Consider the following 24108-nt stretch of genomic DNA (forward strand, 5'->3'; position numbering starts at 1 on the left):
GAAGTGGAGAGTCACTCTCCAGTAGAAGTTAGAACTCGAATTTTCCCAGTTGATATGTTTATTATTATCTTGTTTTGATTTACTTAACATATTTCTATTGTTTTATCTAGATTTGTTTCCAAGTTCAAATATTTCGTATGATTCCAAAAGTTTCACGAATTGAATAAATTTGATATATTCATGCTTATACAATAAGCATGGAAAAGTTGATCCGGTGGTTGCATGGGTTTGGAGTTTGCCATTCAAATGTAAGTTTACGAAGTGATCCTTCTCGTGGGTTAAAATGTCGATCCGGGTGTGATTATTAATAATATATGCATTTGCATAACGTGGTTATCACTTTTAATTTTTTTATCAGTTTCATATGATTATTATCTACATTCGTATGGTTATTATTCGTTATCCGCATATGAGGTAATAAGTGTTTTAGATTACTATATAAATCTATATATAAGATTAAATAATGCAGTTATTACTATATGCAAGGTTAAATAAATTAAGATTTTATTTGTTACACAATTCACGATTATCGATAGTAGATGGTCACTGTCTCATAGAGTAACCGGAATTTAGATTACTCAAAGAAAAGAAAAAAAATGTGTGAGGTATGACTTTGATAGGCCTTAAACTTATCAAATTCAAAATAATATCTTTTTAGTAAATTTAATTAAATATATATTATATATAAAGAGAATACGGATACGGTCATTAATTTTATCCACACTCTTAAAAGTAATATCCACATATACAAATAATAATTATAATTTATTACGTACCTTGAAGGGTTACCCATCATTTAAATAATAATAATAATAAAAAATAAATAAAAAATCGATGGAAAAGTATGTATGAAGTATGGCGTTGCATCCACTGCGCTGAGCCGCTGAGGCATGACGACAGCTTAACTTATCCATATAAAGGCATTCTAGCAAGATCATCGAACCATTGACCATACGAGGACCCAAACATTATTATCTCATGTCAGCTTTTCCCATTTGTTCACGTGGATTTAAACAAGATCACAGGGAATGACGTCATTCTGTACCAAAAGATAACAGTAAAATTAATGCGCTAATTACGTACTTTTTCGAAAATAAAGTTTTGCTTATCACTAGAAATTGTTTTAATGCGCTATAAAGATTAAAATTATTTTTGTATTTTTAAAATTGTTTTATATTAAAATTATAAGAAATGCTGAGGTGTACAGAGTGTACGCCCTGTATAATTTATTTTATTTGTTTAAAAATTAAAAATACAAGCAAGAGTGGGACAAGGGGTGTACAGGTCCTACAGGAGCATTTTTCTTAATTTATTTATTTTTTATTTTGAAAAAAAATAAAATATAAAAAAGTTTAATTTTTCTTGAAAAATATATTTTTGATATTTAAAACTGTAATACCAAGTATTAATGTTCTTATTGGTATTTTAGTTATTTATTGTGTCGAATTGAATTATTATCAATAATTATCAAAATTAACATGTTAAATTACATATCTTATCATTTATAATAAAATTTAACTAAGATTTTTTATCATTCAAGTCATTAGATTGTAATTATACCATGAGAACATAAATAATGCATATTATGTTTTTTAATATATTATATTATTTTAATTTTAATATCTTATATTAGTTTTTTTTTTTTTTAAGTACATCGTAGAAAAATGAAAAAAAAAAAAAAAAAAAACTTATGGAATAAAGAACGTGGAAGGGGAGTCTTTTACAAAACAGGGAGGAAAAGATTTGGATAAAAGGAAAATGATGAAAATGCAGCCAGGATGATTTATAGTTGTAGCCCAATTTATCATATGGTGAGCACAGAAGTTTGCACTTCGGTTAACATGATTTGCTTTATAGCTAGCTGTTGGTGGGATGGTGGAGAGAACGTTGGAGATGGTGGAAGCAATTCTCCAATTTTTAGTAATTGCTGGATGTTGAAGTGCCAATGTGACACTGAGAGAATCACCTTTTAAGATAAAAGAAGATAACCCTAATGAACTTGCCAAACGAGTAGCCAAAATAGCAACTGTAGCCTCACCATAAAGAGCAGAGTAGGGTGAGCTAATAAGGGAATTACATTTGATAATAGAACCAGTAGAGTATCTGTGGACTGCAGTTTGAGCATAAAAATTACTTTTGATTGTTATATCATAGTTTATCTTGTAATAGGGAGGAGATGAATTCTTCAAGACTTCAGGAGTTTTATCATATTTGGTTGTCCATGCAGAATAGTGCTCCAGAGCATTCTTATTAACAATAGTTGATATAAAAAGAGCATTCGGGATAGTGTCATCATGATGAGCTTTGTTCATGGTAAACCTAAGGTAGTCACATGCAACAACAATAAAAATTTGAAATCTATGAATCTCCATTGGAGGTACGCCAAGCATACGCTGTGGATATTTGATAATATCCTCTGAAATTATACAAAAATAACAGATATATGGAAATAAAATAAAATAAAAAATATATATATATATATATATATATATATATATATATATATAATTTAGCCTCTCAAACTACTACCCTTTATCCGAATGGCCCTCAAACTGTCACGGCTTGTACTCTGGCTCCCAAACTATCAAAACCTTTAAAAAATGCCATTGTTGACAAAATATCCCCACAATCCTGCCAAATGTCATTTTTCAATTAAAAAAATCGAAAAAAATCAATTTTTTTTTGTTTAAAAAAAACTATTTTTTAAATGATTATTTTTTTAAAAAATAAAAAATAAAAAATGTTTTTATTATTATTTTTTTAAAAAAATATTGTGATCGATTGGAGGACGTACTGCTTATTTCCAACATCGTTGTTGGACACGATGTACGCCTGTAGCTCAGCAAACTTGTCCCCGCCTCTTTGAACGCGGACATGGCTAATTTCCTATCATTCGATGTCCAGAATATTGATTTTTCGAAGTTTATGAATGATTCAAATCTGAATTTTGTTTTGTTGAAAACGACGAGCAAGTCTATCATCATTGTGGGAGACCTCGATCGGTTTCTGAATGAGAAATTGACGGTGACCGGAGGGGTGTCGGGAAGATCGGGTCGCGGTTGAGAAATAACGTCATCCCAAACACTCATATTTTTTTTTATTTAAAAACATAAAATTAAATTAAGAAATTAAATTTTTGTTTATTTGTTTTTTAATTTTTTGATTATTTTTTTAATTAAAAATGATACGTGGCAGGAGTATTATGTAGATATTTTGTCAAAATTTGATTTTTTTCAAAGGTTTTGGTAGTTTGGGGGTCAGAATGCAAACTTTGACAGTTTGAAAGACCATCCGGAGGAAGGATTGTAGTTTGAGGTTCTAAATTATATATATATAATATATGTTATTAAAACAGAATTTTGGATTTTTATTAATTTCTATATATTATTGATTATGACATAAAACTTCCCACAGAAAGTTCCCAAGCATTTAACATTGAGAGAGACGGACACAGAAGTCTTCGCACAGAAGGTTCCCAAGCACATCAAAACCCTCGAAGCCCCGCAAGTCCCTGTCTCCCTCACCACCAAATGGCCAGTCACCACCACCACAGCCACCCTCCCCCCCAGACAACCACCGCCTGTTGCTGCAACTTCTGCCACTGCTGCAGCCCACCACCACCACCCCATCTTTCCCCGCCATTACCAGACCCACTTCTCCAAGCCCTTGCTGCTCACATTCTCCAATCTGTCCCACCAAGCCATCATCACGATCCCTATCCGCAATCTACGAAACTCGACACCCACAATCTTCGTACCCAAAGCCAATACCAACACCAACACCACCAACGACGGTCTCAGAATCCACGCTTCCAAGAAATTCCAGGGACCCATTCTCTTCTCTCCTCTCTGATTCGCCGCATCGACGCTCTGGAGTCCTCTCTCCACCATCTTTCCGTTTATTCTTCTCCATCTTCGTATAAATGTCCTCCGTACTCTCTCAGAGACTTCGCCGCTCGTGTTATCCAAACCCATTTCCGTGCCTTCCTTGTTCGCAGATCAAGAACGCTTAGTTTGCTCAAAGACCTCGCTCTCGTCAAGTCCACTTTCAATTCTCTCAAATCCTCACTTTCCAGTGAAACCCGCTTCGATGTTGATGCACTTTCTCACAAAGTCATGGATTTGCTTCTTAGGCTTGACTCTATTCAGGTAAATCGTTCATGGGTATTTGTTATTTGTCCAAAATTTCTTCTCGTTTTTCTTCTATTTTTTTGCGTTTTTTTTTTTTGACTAAAATTTTAAGTTTGTGGGTTTTATTTGCAGGGTGGGGATCCAATGATTAGGGATGGAAAAAGGTCTCTTAGCAGAGATTTGGGGCGGTTCTTGGAGTTTATAGATGAGGTTGCTGTGAAAAGGCATGGGCTTTCCCTCAAAACAGTGAAGAATGTGAGTTTTGGTCATCCAAATGTTAACAAATCTAGGGTTTTGGCAACTAAGATTAGAAGTTTGGGTGGGCAGAGGGAAATGTTAGAGAAATTGAGGGCCAGAGTTGAAAATATTAGTGGGTTTTCGAGGGTGTGTCAAAATGATGAGGAAGATGTGGAGCTTGAGGGGTTCCAGCATGCCAGTGATAATGATGAGGAAAACCCTAGAATTGTCATAAGTAGAAATACTGGGCAAATTAGAAATGGGGTTTTGGTGAAGAGGAATGAAGTTCAATCTAGGGTGAAGAAAAGTGTGAGTTTTGCAGAGAATGGGAATATGTTTAGGGTTTTTAGTAACAGCCATGACCATGAGCCAATTTCAAGTGGGGATGGTACTTGCTTGGATGAGAGTGTTTCCAGTGATGATCAGGGAGAGCTTGTGGATATTCTTTGCAGTGAAGCTGAAGAAGTTAAGGGCTTTCCTCAGGGGACTGAGGACGATGAGAAGGCACACTGGGAGAATGGAGCATCACCGCAGACCAGTGATGGGGAAAGAAAATATGAAATTAGAGGGCATAATCAGGATCATAATAGGGGTTATGCATTCTCTGCCCCTTTGCCTGTGAGGATGGAGTCTCAAGCTGATTCGATGAAAAGGAGAAAGGCTCTGAAAATTGTGACATAACAGGCAATCTACGGGGTCACGTATTTGTCCTGCATACTTTTGTGACAAGATATTTGTTGGTTTCTGTCTTCCACAATGTCATTCTAATTGTTACTTCAGATTAAAAATCCATTGTGAAAGGTGTGTTTGCGTTTGTAGCCTTCACTGTCCACTCTGAATAGGATTTTGACTTTTGAGATTGGTCAGTGCAACCTGAAAATTCAAATGTTGACTGATTGTTTAATTCATTTCATTCACAACGCCATTGTTTGGAGTCATTTATGTTCTCCTCTTTTTATCTTTTTCTTTTTATTATTACAGTATTTTTAGCTCGTGTATGGATGTAAAGGAATAAAAGGTAAGTCTATGATTGTTTTTGGCCTGCCTCCATTACATTTAAGACATGGGGAGAACTGTAGACAGGGAGAGATAAAAGCCATATTTCATATCTTTCTTCCGACCTCAAGTCTCTTCAAATTTATTTGTGGGAACTTCACTTACTATTACAATTATAGTCACGTGTTTTTTTGTTTGAACAGATTGTTATGTACAGCTTGTATTTTGACAGCTTGTATTTTGACAGCTGGTAAAAGTTAGATATATAAATGTAATCTCAGTACTTGATCTAGTTAGTTAATACAAAGAGCGAGAATACTTTTCTCTCAAGCTTCCTTTTCTCTCTGTTATTGTTCTTCCCTTTTTCCTTCTCTGTTCCTCAATATCTTCACTACAATTCAGATTCTATCATGGTATCAGAGCAAAATTAGTTGTTCTTTTTTCAATCAATCTGAATTAGGTCTCATTTCATTTCATCTCTTCTCATTTTTTTTTCTTCGATCAATTTTTTTTCTCATGGAAGATCCGATCATCATCGACATGAGTGAATCCTTCATCAATCCCTACTATCTCCATCATGGAGATAGTCCGGGATCTGTTCTGGTTTCTCTTCCATTGGACGGAGACAATTATCATACATGGAGTCGATCTATGATCATGGCGCTCACGGCCAAAAATAAGCTTGGATTCGTAGATGGATCCATTACCAAACCAGCTCCTACTGCATCAACATATCTACCATGGATTCGGTGCAATACAATGGTATTATCTTGGATTATAAATTCAGTTTCCAAGGATATTGCCGCAAGTGTTATCTACCTTAACACTGCAGAAGAGATCTGGCTTGATCTGAAAGAGAGATTTTCTCAGAAAAATGGACCAAGGATTTATCAAATTCAGAAGTCCATTTCCACTCTGTCTCAAGAAAACCTAAGTGAAAGTGCTTACTACACCAAGCTGAAAGCTCTGTGGGAAGAGCTTAACAATTACCGTCCGATTTCTGCTTGTTCATGTGGCGCGCAAACATCTGCTCTTGAATACTTTCAACAGGAGTCTATTTTTCAATTTCTTATGGGGCTTAATGACAGTTATGCGCATATACGAGGTCAGATTCTTCTTATTGATCCTCTGCCACCTATCAACAAAGTTTTCTCTCTTCTTTTGCAAGAGGAACGACAGAGGGAAATTTCCTCTACTGAGGATATCCTTCATCACAATACTGCTGCCTTGGCTGGAAAGGCTATTTTCACCACTCCGAATCGTTTTGGTAAGTCGGCTATGCGCAAAGATCGACCAACCTGTACTCACTGTGGCATCCTAGGCCACACTGTGGAAAAGTGCTACAAGTTACATGGATTTCCACCAGGTTTCAAATTCACCAAAACCAAGACATCTCAGCAATATAATCCATCTGATCATTCGGCCAACCAAGTTCAAGAGTATGAGTATCCTCCATCTTTCACTCCACAATTTCCTTTTACCCAAGAACAGTGTCAAAAACTTCTCACTTTGATCAATCCTTCCGCCTCTGCCTCTAACACTGTCTCTGGTCATCAAGTTTGCGCATCACCTGCCAATCAGGATCATCTTTTCTCAAAGATGACAGGTACTCATGTTATTAATTCAGTTCCTATTTTGAATACTAAACATTCGGTTTTCTATTCATCCCACACTTTCAAAGTTGCCTCTGAAAATGTTCAAAAGAATTCCTGGATCATAGATACAGGAGCCACCGATCACATGTGCAATTCTATTTCATGTTTTACCACTTTTTCTGTTGTTAAATCTAGGTATGTTAAGCTTCCTAATGGTCACCTAGCTTTGATTACTCATATTGGTACTGTTCGGCTTTCCCAAAATTTAACTATTCATAATGTTCTTTGTGTTCCATCCTTCTCCTTTAATCTCATTTCAGTAAGTAAACTCATTTTAAACATTCACTGTTGTATCATCTTTTTTGGCTCTTATTGTTTCATGCAGAATCTGTCCCATTGGAAGACGATTGGAGTGGGTGAAGAACGAAGTGGCCTCTACTATTTTCTGCAAGTATCAGGGAAACCTTCTTTTGTTCCACAGTCTCATGTTGCTTTCAATAATGTCTTAGATTCAGTTGTTTCTGTAAATTCCATAAGAACTGTTTCTGATGATGTATGGCATTACCGGTTAGGTCATGTGTCTTTCTCTCGAATGCATCTTTTGCATCAGTACATTCCTGCAATGGTTGTTAATAAAAATAAAGTTTGCACAATTTGTCCTCTTGCTAAGCAAAGAAAATTACCTTTTGATCTCAGCACTTCACATGCTGTTTCTCCTTTTGATCTTATTCATTGTGACTTATGGGGACCATTTTCTGTTAAATCTAATACTGGTTGCTCATATTTTCTTACCATAGTAGATGATCACAGCCGCTATACTTGGGTTTATCTCATGCATCATAAGTCTCAAACTCGTGGTCTTATCATTTCTTTTTTTCATCTTGATGAAACACAATTTCATTCCAAAATAAAGTGTCTTCGAAGTGATAATGGATCTGAATTTTGCATGCCTGATTTTTTTGCTTCCAAAGGAACCCTTCATCATCTTAGTTGTGTTGAGACTCCTCAACAAAATGCCATTGTTGAGAGAAAGCATCAACATTTGCTTAATGTAGCTAGATCCCTTCGTTTTCAATCCCATCTTCCTCTCTTTTTCTGGGGAGAATGTGTCCTCACTGCTACTCACATTATAAATCGCCTTCCTACTCCTTTTTTATCCAACAAATCTCCTTTTGAAATTCTTTTTTCCAAACCTCCTTCCTTTTCTCATCTTCGTGTTTTCGGATGCTTATGTTATGCTTCCACTCTTCTTCGTTCTAGGACAAAATTTGATTCTAGAGCAAAGCCTTATGTGTTTGTTGGATATCCTATTGGTATGAAAGGTTATACTCTCTATGATCTTCACACCAAATCACTTGTTATCTCTCGACATGTTATATTTCATGAACATATTTTTCCTTTTGCTTCTAATTTCATTTCTACTTCAGATGGTCATCTTGTTTTACCTCACCCCATTCCTGATCCAGCTCCTGCCTCTATACCCGAACCTTCATCTCCCTTACCAAATTCTCATCCTATTCCTGATTCAGCTCCTGTCCCTATACCCGAACCTCCATCTCCCTTACCAAATTCTGTTCCCATCCTGAATCCTACATCTTTTTCTGACTCTATTCATCATTCAGATATTTCCAATTCTCAATTTCAACTTTCTCCTGATGTTCATCCACCTATTCCTCCTCTTAGAAAATCATCTCGCACCAAACAGCCTCCACGATACTTGCAAGATTTTCATTGTCAATTGGTGACTTCTTCTACCTCACTCTCATCTACTCCTCAGGACAGGACAGCATGCTCATCGGGTATTTCTTATCCTCTTTCCTCTTTTCTTAGTTATAATAAACTCTCTTCTACTCATCGTCATTTTTGTCTTTCGGTTTCATCTAATGTTGAACCAAAATTTTTTCATCAAGCCATCAAGCATGCTCATTGGCGAGATGCTATGGATGCTGAGATTACAGCCCTTGAGCTTAATAATACATGGGTTTTAGTTGATCTTCCTCCTCATAAGCACCCTATTGGTTGTAAGTGGGTGTATAAGATTAAATACAAGTCGGATGGTAGTATTGAAAGATACAAAGCTCGTTTAGTAGCTAAAGGATATAATCAATGTGAAGGGATTGATTACCTTGAAACGTTTTCTCCGGTCGCTAAGATTACTACTGTTAGAATTTTTCTTACTCTTGCTGCAGCTCATAATTGGCATCTTCACCAATTAGATGTCAATAATGCCTTTTTACATGGAGATTTACATGAGGAAGTCTACATGACTTTACCTCCCGGTTTTGCTAGCAAGGGGGAGTCTCGGGTTTGTAAGTTGACTAAATCTTTATATGGCTTAAAGCAGGCTTCTCGTCAGTGGTTTTCCAAATTCTCCACTACTTTACTTGATCATGGATTTATCCAATCTAAGTCTGATTACTCATTGTTCACAAGGATGCAGGGATCTACTTATATGGCTTTGTTAGTATATGTAGATGATATTTTGCTGGCCAGCAATGATGCTGCTGCTATAACTGATTTCACTTCCTTTTTGAACTCCAAATTTCGCCTCAAGGATTTGGGTCCTGCAAAATTCTTTCTTGGTTTGGAAGTAGCTCGTAGCAAACAGGGTATTTCTTTATCCCAACGGAAGTATGCCTTGGAGCTAATTCAAGATGCTGGACTATTGGCAGCAAAGCCTATTCTGTTTCCTATGGATTCTACTCACAAATTGTCTCGAGATGATGGTTCTCTTTTGGCAGATCCTACTTCATATCGTCGGTTAATTGGTAGACTCTTATACTTAACCATAACCAGACCTGATATTACTTATTCAGTCCAAGTTCTGAGCCAGTTTATGAGCACTCCCCGTCAACCTCATCTTGATGCAGCAACTCGCATCCTTCGGTATCTTAAAAATGCTCCTGGTCAGGGTTTATTCTACCCGGTTGCTTGTAATTTGCAGCTTAAAGCATTTTGTGACAGTGATTGGGCCGGTTGCATAGACAGTCGGAAGTCTACTACTGGATTTTGTATATTTCTTGGTGATTCACTTGTCTCATGGAAATCCAAGAAACAATCTACTGTCTCTCGGTCTTCTGCTGAAGCTGAATACCGTAGTATGTCGTCTACTTCTTGTGAGCTTGTTTGGATCCTTTCTTTGCTACGTGATCTTACTGTTTCTCATTCTCAGCCTGCCTTGATGTTTTGTGACAGTTCTACTGCTCTTCACATTGCAGCAAATCCGGTCTTCCACGAACGCACAAAACATATTGATATAGATTGTCATCTGGTTCGTGAGCACATTCAGAATGGTATCATTCGCACGATGCATGTTAATAGTCACAATCAGCTTGCAGATGTGTTTACAAAGGCTCTTGGCTGTCCTTTATTTACTTCTTTAATTTCCAAGATGAATGTTCTTAATATACATTCCTCTTGAGGGGGAGTATTACAATTATAGTCACGTGTTTTTTTGTTTGAACAGATTGTTATGTACAGCTTGTATTTTGACAGCTGGTAGAAGTTAGATATATAAATGTAATCTCAGTACTTGATCTAGTTAGTTAATACAAAGAGCGAGAATACTTTTCTCTCAAGCTTCCTTTTCTCTCTGTTATTGTTCTTCCCTTTTTCCTTCTCTGTTCCTCAATATCTTCACTACAATTCAGATTCTATCACTTACCCTTCGGAATTTCGATGGTTATATAGATGGGGTTATAAGTTGTTTGGAGATTGAGAGAATAGAGTTGCAGTGTGTGTGTGATACACAACTCATAAAAGAAAACAGCAAATCAGAAAATACTACACAGTTTAAAGAGTAGTGCATAAAGAGAATTAAAGAGAAAGATGGTGATGAAGAAAAAAAGGACCGAGTAAAAACCCACGCAATTAATGCCTTTAAGATACGTGCATAAAATGTTTACATACATCTCAAAGGGTGTGGGACTCATTACCATCTTCAATTCCACCCTTACGAGAGATTTGTGTAGAGTTGGTGGAGGTGGAGAAACCTTTGTACAAATTGCACAACTCAAACTTTTACCTGTTCGAATAGGAGTAGGAGTGTAGGACTCTTGATTTGGAATCTACCAATTAGGCTCTTTACAGTCTTTTAACTTAAAACTCAACACATGTGCACCACAAATTAAAACATCGAAGTCTTCAAAACTAAAAAATGAAGAGATAAAAACTAATGAACACTACAAGGCTTCATGAGGGGTGCGATATAGTTTCAAGAAAAACTTATGCTGCATAGACATTTTAAGATGAGTTGGGTACACTTGTAGCCACACACTCTTGAAAGTTTTTTTTGTCTTTTGTTTTTGTTTTGGGCAAGGGGAAACAAATTCCTCCTCAAACTACCACTATATTATCAATATTCTCCCAAATTATTGATCGAGTAAATGTCCCTTCAAACTACTAAAATTTGTCAATAAGACAAAAAAAAAAATTAAAAAAATTAAAAAAATGTTTAGTTTTAGTTTTTTAATAATTTTATGTAGGGTATTTTTGTCATTGGAGGAAATTGACAAATTTTAGTAGTTTGGGTCATTTGGGAGGGGGCATTGGCAAATTTTTCCCCTCTCACCCTACAGATCTCTCTCACCTCATTTTCTTGATGGCCATATCATTAATAAATGGGGAAACTTCACAAAACTCCCTTAAACTTTCATGTATTTTGAAATGACCCCATAACGTTCAAAAACTCTCAATTTGACCCCAAGAACTTTTAATTTTATGCAATGTCCCCTCTCCATTAGGGTTTGGAGTTAAATTCTAAGGGCATCTTTGAACCTGATGGGCCGCCCAAAACCTGAGCTGACATTTTAATCGGAAATAAATGTCGGATTCCGGCTATAATGACAAAAATACTCTTATGATTTTTGTTTTGTTTTCATTTTTAAAAAAAAAAAACATAAGGTATGGGTACCCGTGACCCACGACGAGGTCTTCTGACCCACGATGGGGTCACCACTAGGCTTTGACATGGGTCTAATTTATTTTATTTTATTTTAGTTTTAATTTAAAATTAAGGGTATATTGTGAATTTTATATAAAATTTTCAGGGATATAAAATTCATTTTACCTATTTTGTTGTCTGATTTAACGTCAAATCCTAACGGAGGGGGACATTGCAACAAATTCAAAGATTGAGGGACGAAATTGAGAGTTTTTAACTTTAGGAAGTAGTTTCAAGTCGAATGGAAATTCATGTGAGTTTTATAAAGTTTTCCCTTAATAAAATTAGTTTGTTTTGCTTCTTTGATTTTTTTTTTTAATACTTAAATAAAAAATTTAAATAATCCGACACATCCCACCAAACACTATTACAATTACTACTTCTACTAGATTAATACTGCTACCTTATCTAATAGAGGAATGCTAGAGCATCTTCTTATGTTCTCCTCGTGTTCTCCTGAAATGGCATAGATGTAATTTTTTTATTAAAAAATTACATCTATGACATTCAAAAGGACATAGATGTAATTAAAAAATTACATCTATGCCATTCAAAGAGAACACCGAGAGATATTCTAGCATTTATCTATCTAATATTAGCTAATGAGGGGACATCCTCTTCTTGTTAAACACTATTAACAACTTATCCTCTTACTGATACGTATTACTGCCCATTCCCCCACCCTTGTAGTCGTAGAGACTCTTTCACGTGACCAGGAAACTGTTTTGTTTCAGGGTTAAAAGAGGGTTCGTGCATGAAAAAAACTAACTGGATTATGCACGAGTTCTCACTTGTAGTTGTTGGGGAGCAAGAAAAGATTACCGACTGGGTCCTGTCAGTGCACCATCCAAAAGAAAAGATCAGAATCAAGAGCTGGGGTTAAAAGATGCTTTCAAGATATTGGTCAGGCTCCTGAAACTGAAAACCCCCAAGACGTGCTGCTACTTGAGGATGGGTCCCAAGACGTGCTGCTACTTGAGGACGGAACCCAGCAGAGAAAGAGGATGCACTGCAACATTGTTGAATGGGATGGACCTCAAGCCACCGAGACGCCATTAGAGGATCTGCCGATTGGTACATGGGTGGACTTTTGTGATGCTGAGTTTGGTGCTTTATTTGCCTAGGTCGGGACAACTTATCTGCTGCCTTCTATGATTTTATGTTCAAGATATGTGTTGAAGACCACGTTAAAGAGACTACAATGAGTTCGTCATGCAAAATTTTCTGATCAAAACAGAGAATCAAAACTCTGTTCTGCTGCTGGTGTCGGTTAAGATAGGAAAAGATTGTAATTTTTTTGTTTATTTGTTCAATTTTCTTGGAGCATATTGGTGCTCTGTACTTATTTTTGTAAAGGCATGTCCACTTCGTCAACTTCGTTTGAGACATCCTCAAAATAATATAATGTATTCTCTTGATTTTTTTTTTTATATCGCCCATGTCTCTACTAGTTCTAACACGAGTAACATGTCATATACTGATTGGTTATAAGCCAAAAATCTGGGATTTTTTGCATATATCCACACGTTTCATATTTGGTAATTCTAGATGTTATAAATCAACATATATTTTCCATTTGATAAGCGTATTTTAACTAGGAATCTAATTTTCCATTTTCCTTCTCTTGGCAGTCTTTGGATTGGGATTAGCCATTAGGGCACCTGAAAGTTAACAAGAATTGCTAGTTGTCAATTTGATGGATCATAATCAACTTTGAACCAATTGCAATGGCAAAATATTGAACAGATTCTGTCACACACAGGATCTGCATATAAATTAACATTCTCAAAAACCAGTTCTCTTCTAAGAAAAGCATACGCATTGAATAAAAGTCACCATTGAATTTCTTCAAGTGCATAATGGAATAGTATTTAATTTCTGATTGATCATAATCTGTTCAATATGTACTCATTACAGAGGAACCGCAGCTATGCAGACGAAAAATTAGAGAACACAAAATGCATCCAGAAATGAACAAAGCAAATCAACACTTGCTGTAACTGAACAGCAAAGTATGTTTATGTTAACCCTCAATTGCAAGCTCACAAAAAAAAACCAAGAACAGTAAAAGGAAAAGAACGAAGAAAATGTGTCCCTTGGAGACACCCACAAGCGGCAAGCCCAAGACAAATTGTCCTCGCTGTTTAGAACTATTGAAGTACACGATCAAGACAATAGCAATGCAAGAACTGCAATAATGGTGCCAATAATCCACTTGTTCCTGCTCATCCTCCTTGACATGGCAGTCAAAACTTTCTTGCTCTTTCCTATTGTATCTTCCACTCCATGCTGCTGCCACAGTAAGAAACCATCAGATAGAAAAATAGTCAACCCTATTATGGCTTAAACTTGAAAGCTAAAGTATATGATAGTCAATGATATAGAAACTCAATACTAGGCACTACTGCTGAGACAAGAAAAAGACAAAAAAAAGAAACATGCAGTGACAAGGGCAAATTAAAAAAAAACACATTGAAGAAAACAAGAAACTAAAAAGCAACCTGCTCGTTGCAGCTAATATAGTTGAATCTGAAACACCTTAGTGAATAATTACCGTGTTATGAGCATGACAGTCTCCATGCCCATGGAGACTGTCGCTGAGAGTGCAAATCTTGAAGAGCTGAGGCACCCAGCTCCTCTGTTTCCACGATGGTTCTTCTACTTTCCTTAATTCTGTCACCAAATTTGCTTAATCCTTCCATTGACATCATTAGTCTTGCTCTCTGATCAGCAAATGCCTATTGGAGAAGCATCAATATTTACGTCAAATAACAACCTACAAATTCAAGGAAGCATTAAAAAAGGAATGTGCCAATATTCACCAGTTATCAGTCTGCAAAATCAGACACTAAAATTTTAATGTACCACAACGGGAAAGCAAAAGAGAGTAAAAATTTTAGAATATGTAAAAGACTTAAGACTGCTAGTATCCCTAGACCCAATAACTTAGACAACCATCATTCAAAGGACCAAGTGAATGGCAATAATATATAACAATGGCACTAAAAGAAGATAGAAACCTGGAAATCTCTTTCCTGTTAGTTACCACATCTATCATAAAACCACTACCAGATTATGAATCACCATGCCACACAAAACAATAAGCATAAAGAGGAAACTAAGCAATTTTAGAAATATTGTGAGAGCATCGGCCATGCTTGATTCCAACAACGCATCTTAGGCAGCTCCATTCTCTTAACTTCACTTTTTAGATTATTCATATCTGATTTATATTCCCTCAAAAGAGGGTTTTCGCCGAAGACAGAGAACACAAAATAACAGGAATGAGATCAAGACTGCAGGACTCTGCACCTCAGATGCGCATGGCGTGGCAAAGGAAGGATTCCCATAGTCCTCCAGGATTGGCGTGGCAGAGGAATCACATAGCTAACCCTCTACTTTTTGTTTTCTTTTTGTTTTCTTTTTTTTTTTTCTTTTTTCCATAAAAAACCCATACTGAAGGGACAGTAGCCATAAATTTGTATGTTTCACTTCCCTTGAAGAATACAATCAAAATGGATAAACTAAAAAGATCACACATCCAATATCTGATCAATCATATTAATAATACGAATTAAAAGAGGCTAACATGTTCAACAACTGTGGAACTAAATAAACCTTCAGTTCAAAGGGATGTTGCCTCCTATCCCGCAAAGACTGGTCGTACAGGCAATTTTCTGATTTTGATTTTCCTAAAAAAGAGAAACAAGTCTCAAATGATTAGAGCAGATACTGATATTTAACACAAAGTAAATGTCATTTGAATAAAATAATCTTACCATGGAAGTGTTCTGGCCTGAATCCTTCAACCACAAGCAAGTATTACTGTCATGGGCTGGGCATTTACAATTAGTGCATGGTGTAGCTCTGCTTGATGATTGCTCCGATGCTAATATATTACTTTCTCTTAAAGATTCTCTTGTTTTAGTTTTCTGGTGTTCAAGGGGAGTTACTACGGCTGATGAACTGTCCACCTGACTGGCAATTGTGGTGTTTTCATCCTGATAACTTGTGCTGGCCATGGTTTCCAGTTTTGTTGCACTGATGGTTTTCTTCTTTGCATCAGCAATTTTGATCCTGGCCTCTCTTAAGGCATTTAATGCCACTTTAAAACTATGGTCAGATGCCATCCCTTCATCTGCACATTTAATTGCTTCCTGATACAAAATATTGTACTGCAATTTCTTGCTTTTCTGAGAATTGCCTTGTGTTTCACCACAGGCCTGAGCATCCAAAATGGCCTCATCCTTGGCATTTCTTGTCCATCGCTTTAAAATATAATGCTGTGGAAGCATAAAGACATTTTTTACTTTAAAAACTGCAAGCACATGTTGGCAAAGGACCCCTTCGAATTCAAACATCTTACAACTACAACTAGCTACTTGTTCAGCTACATTAATACATACAAAGTGAGCTTTATGTTCTTCATCAAATCTTGCTACCTCGTATGTGCTGGTTCCTCCATCCTCTCCACTGAATTTCACAGCAAGTGCAAGAGATTCAAATACTTCATCCTGAAATACTGTAAATATTTTTCTTGTGTAAATGTCTGCTGCTTGCTTTTCCATAGGAAGTGGTGTCTTCAGAACTGGTTTAGTATAAAAGGTATCAAACTCTGCCCTTGCTTCTTTCTCATATCTATCATCTAAGGCCTTCTCATATTGCTCTGCAAAATCTGGTAAGGTAGTCCTTGCATTTACATAGCCACCAAAGAGTGAGTTCACACTTGAACTTCGCTGAGCAGCATACATCCCTGCAAAGAATGTATCTCTTACATATGTTGGCACCCACAACTTGCGATCAATGTAAAGTGATTGAAGCCATTCATTTCCCCTAAGATTGTACTTATCCAGAAGTATTGGCCAAGTAGATTCAAATTCATCAGGTGTCTCGCTCTTATTAATGCACCTATCAAATTCTATTTGAAATGTTCTTGGTAGTGAGCTGTATATATGTCCCATTTCCCTCGGCATTTTGCTCATGATATGCCATTTGCAATATCGATGCCTTGACTGGGAGAAAACCTGTTCTACTGCTCTGCGTATGGCAGAATCATAGTCGGTTATAATTAAGCCAGGTTGCTGGCCAGACATTGCCTCAAGCCAAGTTGTCAAAAGCCAAATGAATGTGGATTCAGTCTCATCTGCAAGCAATGCACAGCCAAACAGCACTGATTGCTTATGATGATTTACTCCAGTAAAAGGGGCAAATGGCATTTTATATTGATTCACTTGATAAGTAGTATCAAATGCTACGACATCAGAGAAACAATTATAAGCAATTCTTGATCTTGTGTCAACCCAGAAAACGCTACTTAGCCTATCTTCTTCATCAACCTGTATCGCATAATAAAATGCAGGATCACTAGCTTGCATAACCTTAAAAAATCCAAGCAGACTTTGGGCATCTATCCCAAAAGTGCTCAGCCTTCCCTTTCCAATGTAATTGACAGCATTCTGTGCGTTAAATACCATTTTACCAGAACTGTTGGAATCTTCAGTCAAGACATTGACAGGACCATTTAAACTCATTCCAGGGGAACTGAAAGAGTTGCTCAAACTTTTTCTGGGATCACACTCCTGCTTCTGTGACCTAAGAAATTGCCGCATTGCTGGAGTCACAAGCTCATGGCTGTGGTTCTTTTCTATTTTCGCCACATACCATTTCCCATTGTCCCGTTTCCTCACGGTCATCAATGCTTTGCAACCTTCCCTTGTGATAGGTCTAGCACGCCTCCTTTTTGTGTCTTCACCCAAATCTATCCTTTTAGCATGCCTCTCTCGGCGAAACCCTTCTTTAGAACAACAAAACTCTCGAGATATAATTGAATTATCTTTCTTCGAACGATAATATGAATTCACACGAATACTAAAACCCGTTTGCTTAGCATACGCATTGTAAAAGTTCCTCGCATCATCTTCTGAAGTAAACTCCATCCCCAGTATGGGCTCTACAACCCCACCCACTAAACTCTGAGAATATTCAAAATTCACATTATCCAACACCATTGGGGCTTCAACATCCTCAGCCACACAACATTCACCGCCCTCCTCATCCAAAGTCGCATAAGAGTCCGTCCCTTCTTTAGCTTCACTAGAAGGCTCTTCCTCCATTTTATTTTGTCAACCCTTCGATTCCAAAAGACTTACAAAAATTCAAACCAATCGATAACCTCTAATTCTCATTCACATTCATGGTCTTTCTGGAAACAGGCACAGATTCCACAACACATAATTTACCAGTCTCATAACATACGGCATTCTTCTGGGTCATTGGAAAATATGAGCATCAATCAAAAAACAAAGACCTATTAACACAACAGCACCAAATTCGAAAACTTTTTTTTTTTTTTTATCAAATATAAAACTTTTCAGCAAGTATTCAATGAGGTAATCAACAAACACGTAGCTACAGCCTACACACCTTTAAGCTAAGAATTCGAAGCAACTTATAATGGGAAAATAGGGAACCAAAACCAATAGTTGGTTAAAGAACTCATTTCACTACCAAAATATAAAAAGTAGCTTAAGCCAACGACCATATTGCCAACAAAGACCAAGACAAAACTGTCAACCAAACCTCAAAGATCATAGATTTTCTTTTCTTCTTGTTGGTGACAAACGTAAGAGAAATGTACATATTACCTCTGTTGAGGTGGTCGAGAACAGAGAACGAGAGAGAGAGAGAGCGTGGGATTTTATTGAGGGACGAGAAGGCCGCCGCGGACGAGAGGCAATGGGAGGACACCAATTACGCACTGCTTGCTTGCATTTTCTGATGGGAACCTGAACCGGCAATTACTGGCTGTGAGATCATTTTTGTTTTGCGTACAGTTTCGGGGATCCGACGGCTGCTGTTTTGTTTGTAGTCTGTTATGCTTCGGAATTCGTACTCGGTACTCTAAATCCGTACGTACCGTATTGAAATTTAAAACGACGTCGTTTTCCTTTTTTTTTTTTTTTTTTTTTTTTTTTTATTTGAAATTGTGGGAGAGAAAATGTACTAGGCAATTTTCCTATATTTCTCTTTGCCCTAACATTTATTTTTCAGTTTCATTTTTATTTGAATTTGTGGGAGAGAAAAAAACCAAGCACCTTCTCACTACGGCCGCAGCCCAGTGCGACCCAAGCGCTTGGATTGATGAATGGCGCAGCTCAGGCGCTATCAAAAACCAAGCACCTTCTCACCACGACCGCAGCCCAGTGCAAGTCACTGTTGGGAAACTACGCAGCCACACGCTCCCTTACGAAGACCAAACAACTCCATGCCCACACCATCACCTCGGGCCTACTCTCCTCAAACTCCAGCGATCTTCGCTCAAACCTTGCCACAACGTATGCACTATGTGGGTACGTTCCACATGCACAGAAACTGTTCGATGAAGTGACTGACCGAAGCTTATTTTTGTATAACATTGTGATAAGAATGTACGTACAAAATGGTATACCCTATGACGCACTAAACGTGTTTGTTGAAATGCTCTCTTGGGGGCAGTGCCTGCCCGATCACTTTACGTACCCATTTGTTGTTAAGGCTTGCGGTGACTTGTCGTTGCTCAATGTGGGTGTTGTAGTTCACGGGCGAACACTGGTGTCTGGGTTTGACTTGGACACGTTTGTGCAGAATTCTTTGTTGGCAATGTATATGAATTGTGGGGAGAAGGAGGCGGCGAGACTGGTTTTTGATACAATGTGGGAGCGAACTGTTGTGTCTTGGAATACTATGATTAATGGCTATTTTCGAAATGGGTGTGCAAAGGAAGCTATGATGTTTTTTAATTGGATGATGGATGTGGGCGTGGAGCCTGATTGTGCTACCATGGTTTCAGTGTTGCCAGCTTGTGGTTACTTTAAGGATTTGGTTTTGGGAAGAAGGGTTCATGCATTAATGGAAGAGAAGGGTTTGGGGAAGAAGATAGTAGTGAGGAATGCGTTGGTGGATATGTATGCAAAGTGTGGTTGTATGTACGAAGCAAGGTTAGTTGTTGATAAGATGGGTGAGAGGGATGTGGTTACGTGGACAACCATGATCAATGGGTACATTTTGAATGGTGATGCAAGAAGTGCTTTGGCGCTCTGTTGGCCGATGCAATTTGATGGGGTAAGACCCAATTCAGTTAGTATTGCTTCCCTTCTTGCAGCCTGTGGCAGTTTGTACTCTTTTGAGTATGGTAGGTGTTTGCATGGGTGGGCAATAAGGCAAAAAATTGAGTCCGATGTTATTGTGGAGACTGCATTGATTGACATGTATGCAAAATGCAAAAAAGTTTACCTCAGTTTTCGAGTGTTTGCTAAAACTACCAAAAAACGAGTAGTCCCTTGGAATGCTGTTCTGTCTGGATGTGTTCGGAATGGGCTTGCTAGAAAAGCAATAGAATTTTTTAGACAAATGCTAATGGAAGCAGTACAACCCAATGATGCAACCTTGAATAGTCTGCTTCCTGCATATGCTCTTCTTGCTGATTTACAGCAAGCAACAAATATACACTGTTATCTGGTAAGATCTGGGTTCGTTTCAAGCATCGAAGTTGCTACTGGTTTGATCGACATATACTCAAAATGTGGAAGCTTAGAATCTGCTCACAAAATTTTTAGTGAAGTTCCTGAAAAAGGAAAGGACATTATCCTATGGAGCGTAATAATAGCTTGTTATGGCGTTCATGGTTATGGTGAGATTGCCGTTTCACTTTTCTATCAGATGGTTCAATCTGGGGTGAAACCAAATGAAGTCACTTTCACTTCTGTTTTGCATGCATGCAGCCATGCAGGTTTGGTGGATAAGGGTCTGAATTTGTTCAAGTTCATGCTTGAAAATCACCAAATGAATCCTAGTCCTGATCACTACACTTGCATTGTTGATCTTCTTGGTCGTGCTGGTCGACTGGCCGAAGCTTATGATCGAATTAGGACAATGCCATTCAAGCCTAACCATGCTGTTTGGGGTGCACTGCTTGGTGCTTGTGTGAAACATGAGAATGTTGAACTAGGAGAAGTTGCTGCAAAGTGGCTTTTTGAGCTTGAGCCAGAAAACACAGGAAATTATGTATTGATGGCGAAACTTTATGCTGCAGTGGGAAGGTGGAAGGATGCCGAGAATGTGAGACATATGATGAATGAAATAGGATTGAGAAAAACTCCTGCTCACAGTTTGGTCGAGGTCAGAAGTGTGTTAACTGGGTAAAGATTCTACACTTCAAGTGGAAAATATCTCGGTTTTGACATGCCCAATTGAAGAGTGCTCGATTATGGTGAATGATTGCTACTGCTAGTTGAAAGACTTGGTTTGATTGAGCAGAGAGGACTCTCTTTAAAGAGAGTAGGCAATGCCTTCATATATGTCTATAATATTAGATTGTGAAAGCGACCTATCAAATTTAACCTGTGGTGCCATTGTTTCATTTATGATGGGGCTTGCGGGTGGATTTTGGAATATTTATTGACTGAAGAGGCAAGTTCTTGGTCAAACAGAAGGTGCAACTGGCATCATTATGAATGGACTGGTTTTCCCCTCCTTTCATAAATATTCTACCTGTCCGTGGACAAATGGGAATTTCTTAAGTCGAAGCATGGTAATTGATCTGGATTGTATGGATACAAAGGTATACATTTGTATCTTTCATGTTAGCCATATAAGAACGTGCTGGAGCCTGGAGGAGCAGTTATATGTGTTATACATACTCTTTTAATGGGATTTAACTGTCCATTATCTCTCTTGACAGATAACTCTCTTCATTAGATACAGGTCCACCCGATATCTCTTTGTAATGGGGTCTGAGTTGTCTGATACACGTTAATACCATCAATTAATGAATTAGTCTTCTGAGTCACACCTTAGACAATTGTATTCCCCTTCTCCAAGAAATGATTATACTTGATTTTAGAGCTCAACATAATCATTAGATTTAATAGGTTTTGATTTTCTTTTTGTTCTTTTTAAATAAAACTATTTTCTTATGGTTAAAAAAAGAAGATACAGTTGGCCGGGTTTAATTTTGTGTTATAATTATTGGCTGAATCAATCAATTGAAGAGGTTTTTATTTATTTATCCACTTATTTTGTTTAGCGTAGAGTACGTTATATGCTTATTAATCATGGGATTTTATACATCTTCTAGAATCTTCATTCTGTTTCCAACATAATATGCGAGAGGGGATAAAAATGCATGTGATTAAAAATGTCTCATTGATATTGCTTGGTAATTGCCGAAGATGTTTTCGAAAATTAATGGTGAATTGAATTCTCGAGATCACAAAAGGAAATGAAGAACATGCATCAATCCATCATGGAACTATAAATTGGACGAAGTTTTCTTCTAAATTGGGTTAGATAAATTTTTTTCATTCTAATCTATTAAAACCCCACATATGTTTAAGATGCATGTGATTTTTACATGTATTTTTAAAAATACATGTGAGAATCAAACGCTCTATTAAAAATGCATGTAATTCTCACTTGTATTTTGAATATATGTTAGTTTAATAAACTGGATTGGAAAAAATTCCTCCAAGCCAGTTCGAAACAACACTTGATCCAAATAAATTGGTGAGTCGATGATTGCTTGGAAAGGAGAGAGTTGCTCAACTGGTAGGCTGCAGGTTCATTCTTCGTATATGTAATACCTCGTTCTAAACTAGGGTTAAGAATAAATAAGAGACAACGGTTAAGGTGGAAATTAGGAAAACGAGACAGTGAAACACTTGGTAAAATCTATCTAGGATCGTTCTATCGATAGAGAGATGCCGTTCAAACGATATGCCACGTTGGGGCCAACAAAACCCTACCGTTCGGATGATGGTCAATACCATTCGAACGGTTAGGTGGGGAGCTACGTGGGGTTGCAAAGGAAAAGCTATTGTTCATTTTTAAAGTTTATGAGCTTTTGGATGCCCGGTGGGAAGTAAAAATGTGATTTTTTGAAGGTATGAGACGATGAACAGCATATCGTTCTAATATTGTTCAACCTGTTATAGAATGGTACTATTTGGACGATGGTCAATATCGTTTTGACATTGTTGACCGTTCGAACATTGTTTAGATATCGTCATACGGTGCCTACCTTTCGAACAATACTCATGTACTGTTCTAAAGGTATCAGATAGAATGCAGAAAAACTATAGTTGAAGTGCTAAATTAGAGTTACATCTTAGAAAACCCAACTAATGATAGAATATCTCATTGACAAATGAGCCATAGCTTTTGAGGGAAGGATGTAGAAGATTTTTACGATCAAGGTGAGTAAACTTACATGAAACTATAACCTGTAATTTTCAAGCATGCCTATTTTGTTATAAAATGTGTATCTTTGTATTGTCATGAAATGGTTTGAGACTTAATGTTGTGAACTCTAAAGGTTTCTAAGTAAAGATAAAGTGGTTGCAAAATGAGTAATTGTGTGACTCTTATTTACATGTATGGATAATGAAATAAATACAATAATTGTATGACATGGCTATCATGGAAAAAAATAGGTGAAGAATATAGGACATGTGCATACCGGTTTATACGGATTTGACCTTATGGCCGAGTGTGTGTGATGAGAGAGTTTACTCTAGACCCAAGGGCTATTGTGATCGGTGCAACCACCTACGCGTATAGTCACCACGGTATGGGTATCATTAGTTGGTTGAATCACCCGGGGTCGGACCAACTAGTGGTAACTCACTCACTCGAGGCACTGGGATTGTACCAGATGTCATTTGGAACGCGCAAATCTTATCGTAAGAGGGTTATGAGTACAAATAGGTCATGTGGATGATGATTATGACTATAGAATACACATGTAATTGTATTAACTTATGTAATGCATCAACATGATTTTATGCTTTATATATTATATGTCAGAAACTCCTGTTGCATGATGATGTATGATATTCTCATATGTTTTTACAAAAGATGGAGTTCATTGCATACTAAGACGTTTCATGCGTGCCTACTTATTAAAACGTGGACTTACATTGTATTTTTTTCACCTGTAAAATAATCTTATTTTATAGCCAGTTCATTTTTAGACGCTCAGTTTTATAATTGTGACATGCATGATGGCTATCTTGTTTAAAATATATATATATACCCAATTTTTTTCTGCTACAAAACTCACAAGGGGGGATTATTAGTAGTAGTCAGACTTAATTACCAGTTAATTAGAGTTAATCTTTTTCCTTTCTCTTAACCAGCAGCATGTTGGTCACTCAATTACATGTACACCTCA

At 37.1% G+C, this 24108-nt stretch overlaps 4 protein-coding genes across 7 annotated transcripts; 2 read left to right on the forward strand and 2 right to left on the reverse strand.

Moving 5' to 3' along the window:
* The first annotated feature begins 3428 nt into the window (after positions 1-3428).
* Positions 3429-5305, forward strand: LOC133859629 (BAG family molecular chaperone regulator 8, chloroplastic). The gene is made up of 2 exons (XM_062295095.1): positions 3429-4148; positions 4263-5305. The coding sequence occupies exons 1-2, from the start codon at positions 3531-3533 to the stop codon at positions 5046-5048; spliced, it is 1404 nt and encodes a 467-aa protein (XP_062151079.1). The 5' UTR covers positions 3429-3530; the 3' UTR covers positions 5049-5305.
* Positions 5306-14056: 8751 nt separating this feature from the next.
* Positions 14057-18719, reverse strand: LOC133859630 (protein FAR1-RELATED SEQUENCE 5-like). 4 transcript variants are annotated; one of them, XM_062295098.1, is made up of 5 exons: positions 18545-18719; positions 15680-18164; positions 15519-15592; positions 14455-14638; positions 14059-14189 (listed from the first exon to the last, which is right to left on the reverse strand). In XM_062295098.1, exons 2-3 carry the CDS (start codon positions 18011-18013, stop codon positions 15521-15523), a joined length of 2406 nt encoding a protein of 801 aa, XP_062151082.1. In that variant the 5' UTR covers positions 18014-18164; positions 18545-18719; the 3' UTR covers positions 14059-14189; positions 14455-14638; positions 15519-15520. The 4 variants fall into 4 exon arrangements, with proteins under 4 accessions (XP_062151081.1, XP_062151082.1, XP_062151080.1 ...); XM_062295097.1 differs by having other exon boundaries at positions 14057-14192; positions 15680-18719; XM_062295096.1 differs by having other exon boundaries at positions 15680-18719.
* Positions 14067-15056, reverse strand: LOC133860541 (vesicle transport v-SNARE 13-like). The gene is made up of 3 exons (XM_062296126.1): positions 14970-15056; positions 14483-14638; positions 14067-14192 (listed from the first exon to the last, which is right to left on the reverse strand). Exons 1-3 carry the CDS (start codon positions 15054-15056, stop codon positions 14067-14069), a joined length of 369 nt encoding a protein of 122 aa, XP_062152110.1.
* A 219-nt stretch (positions 18720-18938) lies between the features above and the next one.
* LOC133859634 (pentatricopeptide repeat-containing protein At5g39350-like) lies at positions 18939-21726 on the forward strand. The gene has a single exon (XM_062295106.1). The coding sequence runs from the start codon at positions 19041-19043 to the stop codon at positions 21078-21080; it is 2040 nt and encodes a 679-aa protein (XP_062151090.1). The 5' UTR covers positions 18939-19040; the 3' UTR covers positions 21081-21726.
* The last annotated feature ends 2382 nt before the right edge of the window (positions 21727-24108 follow it).

Source organism: Alnus glutinosa, chromosome 2, assembly GCF_958979055.1.
Source record: "Alnus glutinosa chromosome 2, dhAlnGlut1.1, whole genome shotgun sequence".
Taxonomy (NCBI): Eukaryota; Viridiplantae; Streptophyta; class Magnoliopsida; order Fagales; family Betulaceae; genus Alnus; species Alnus glutinosa.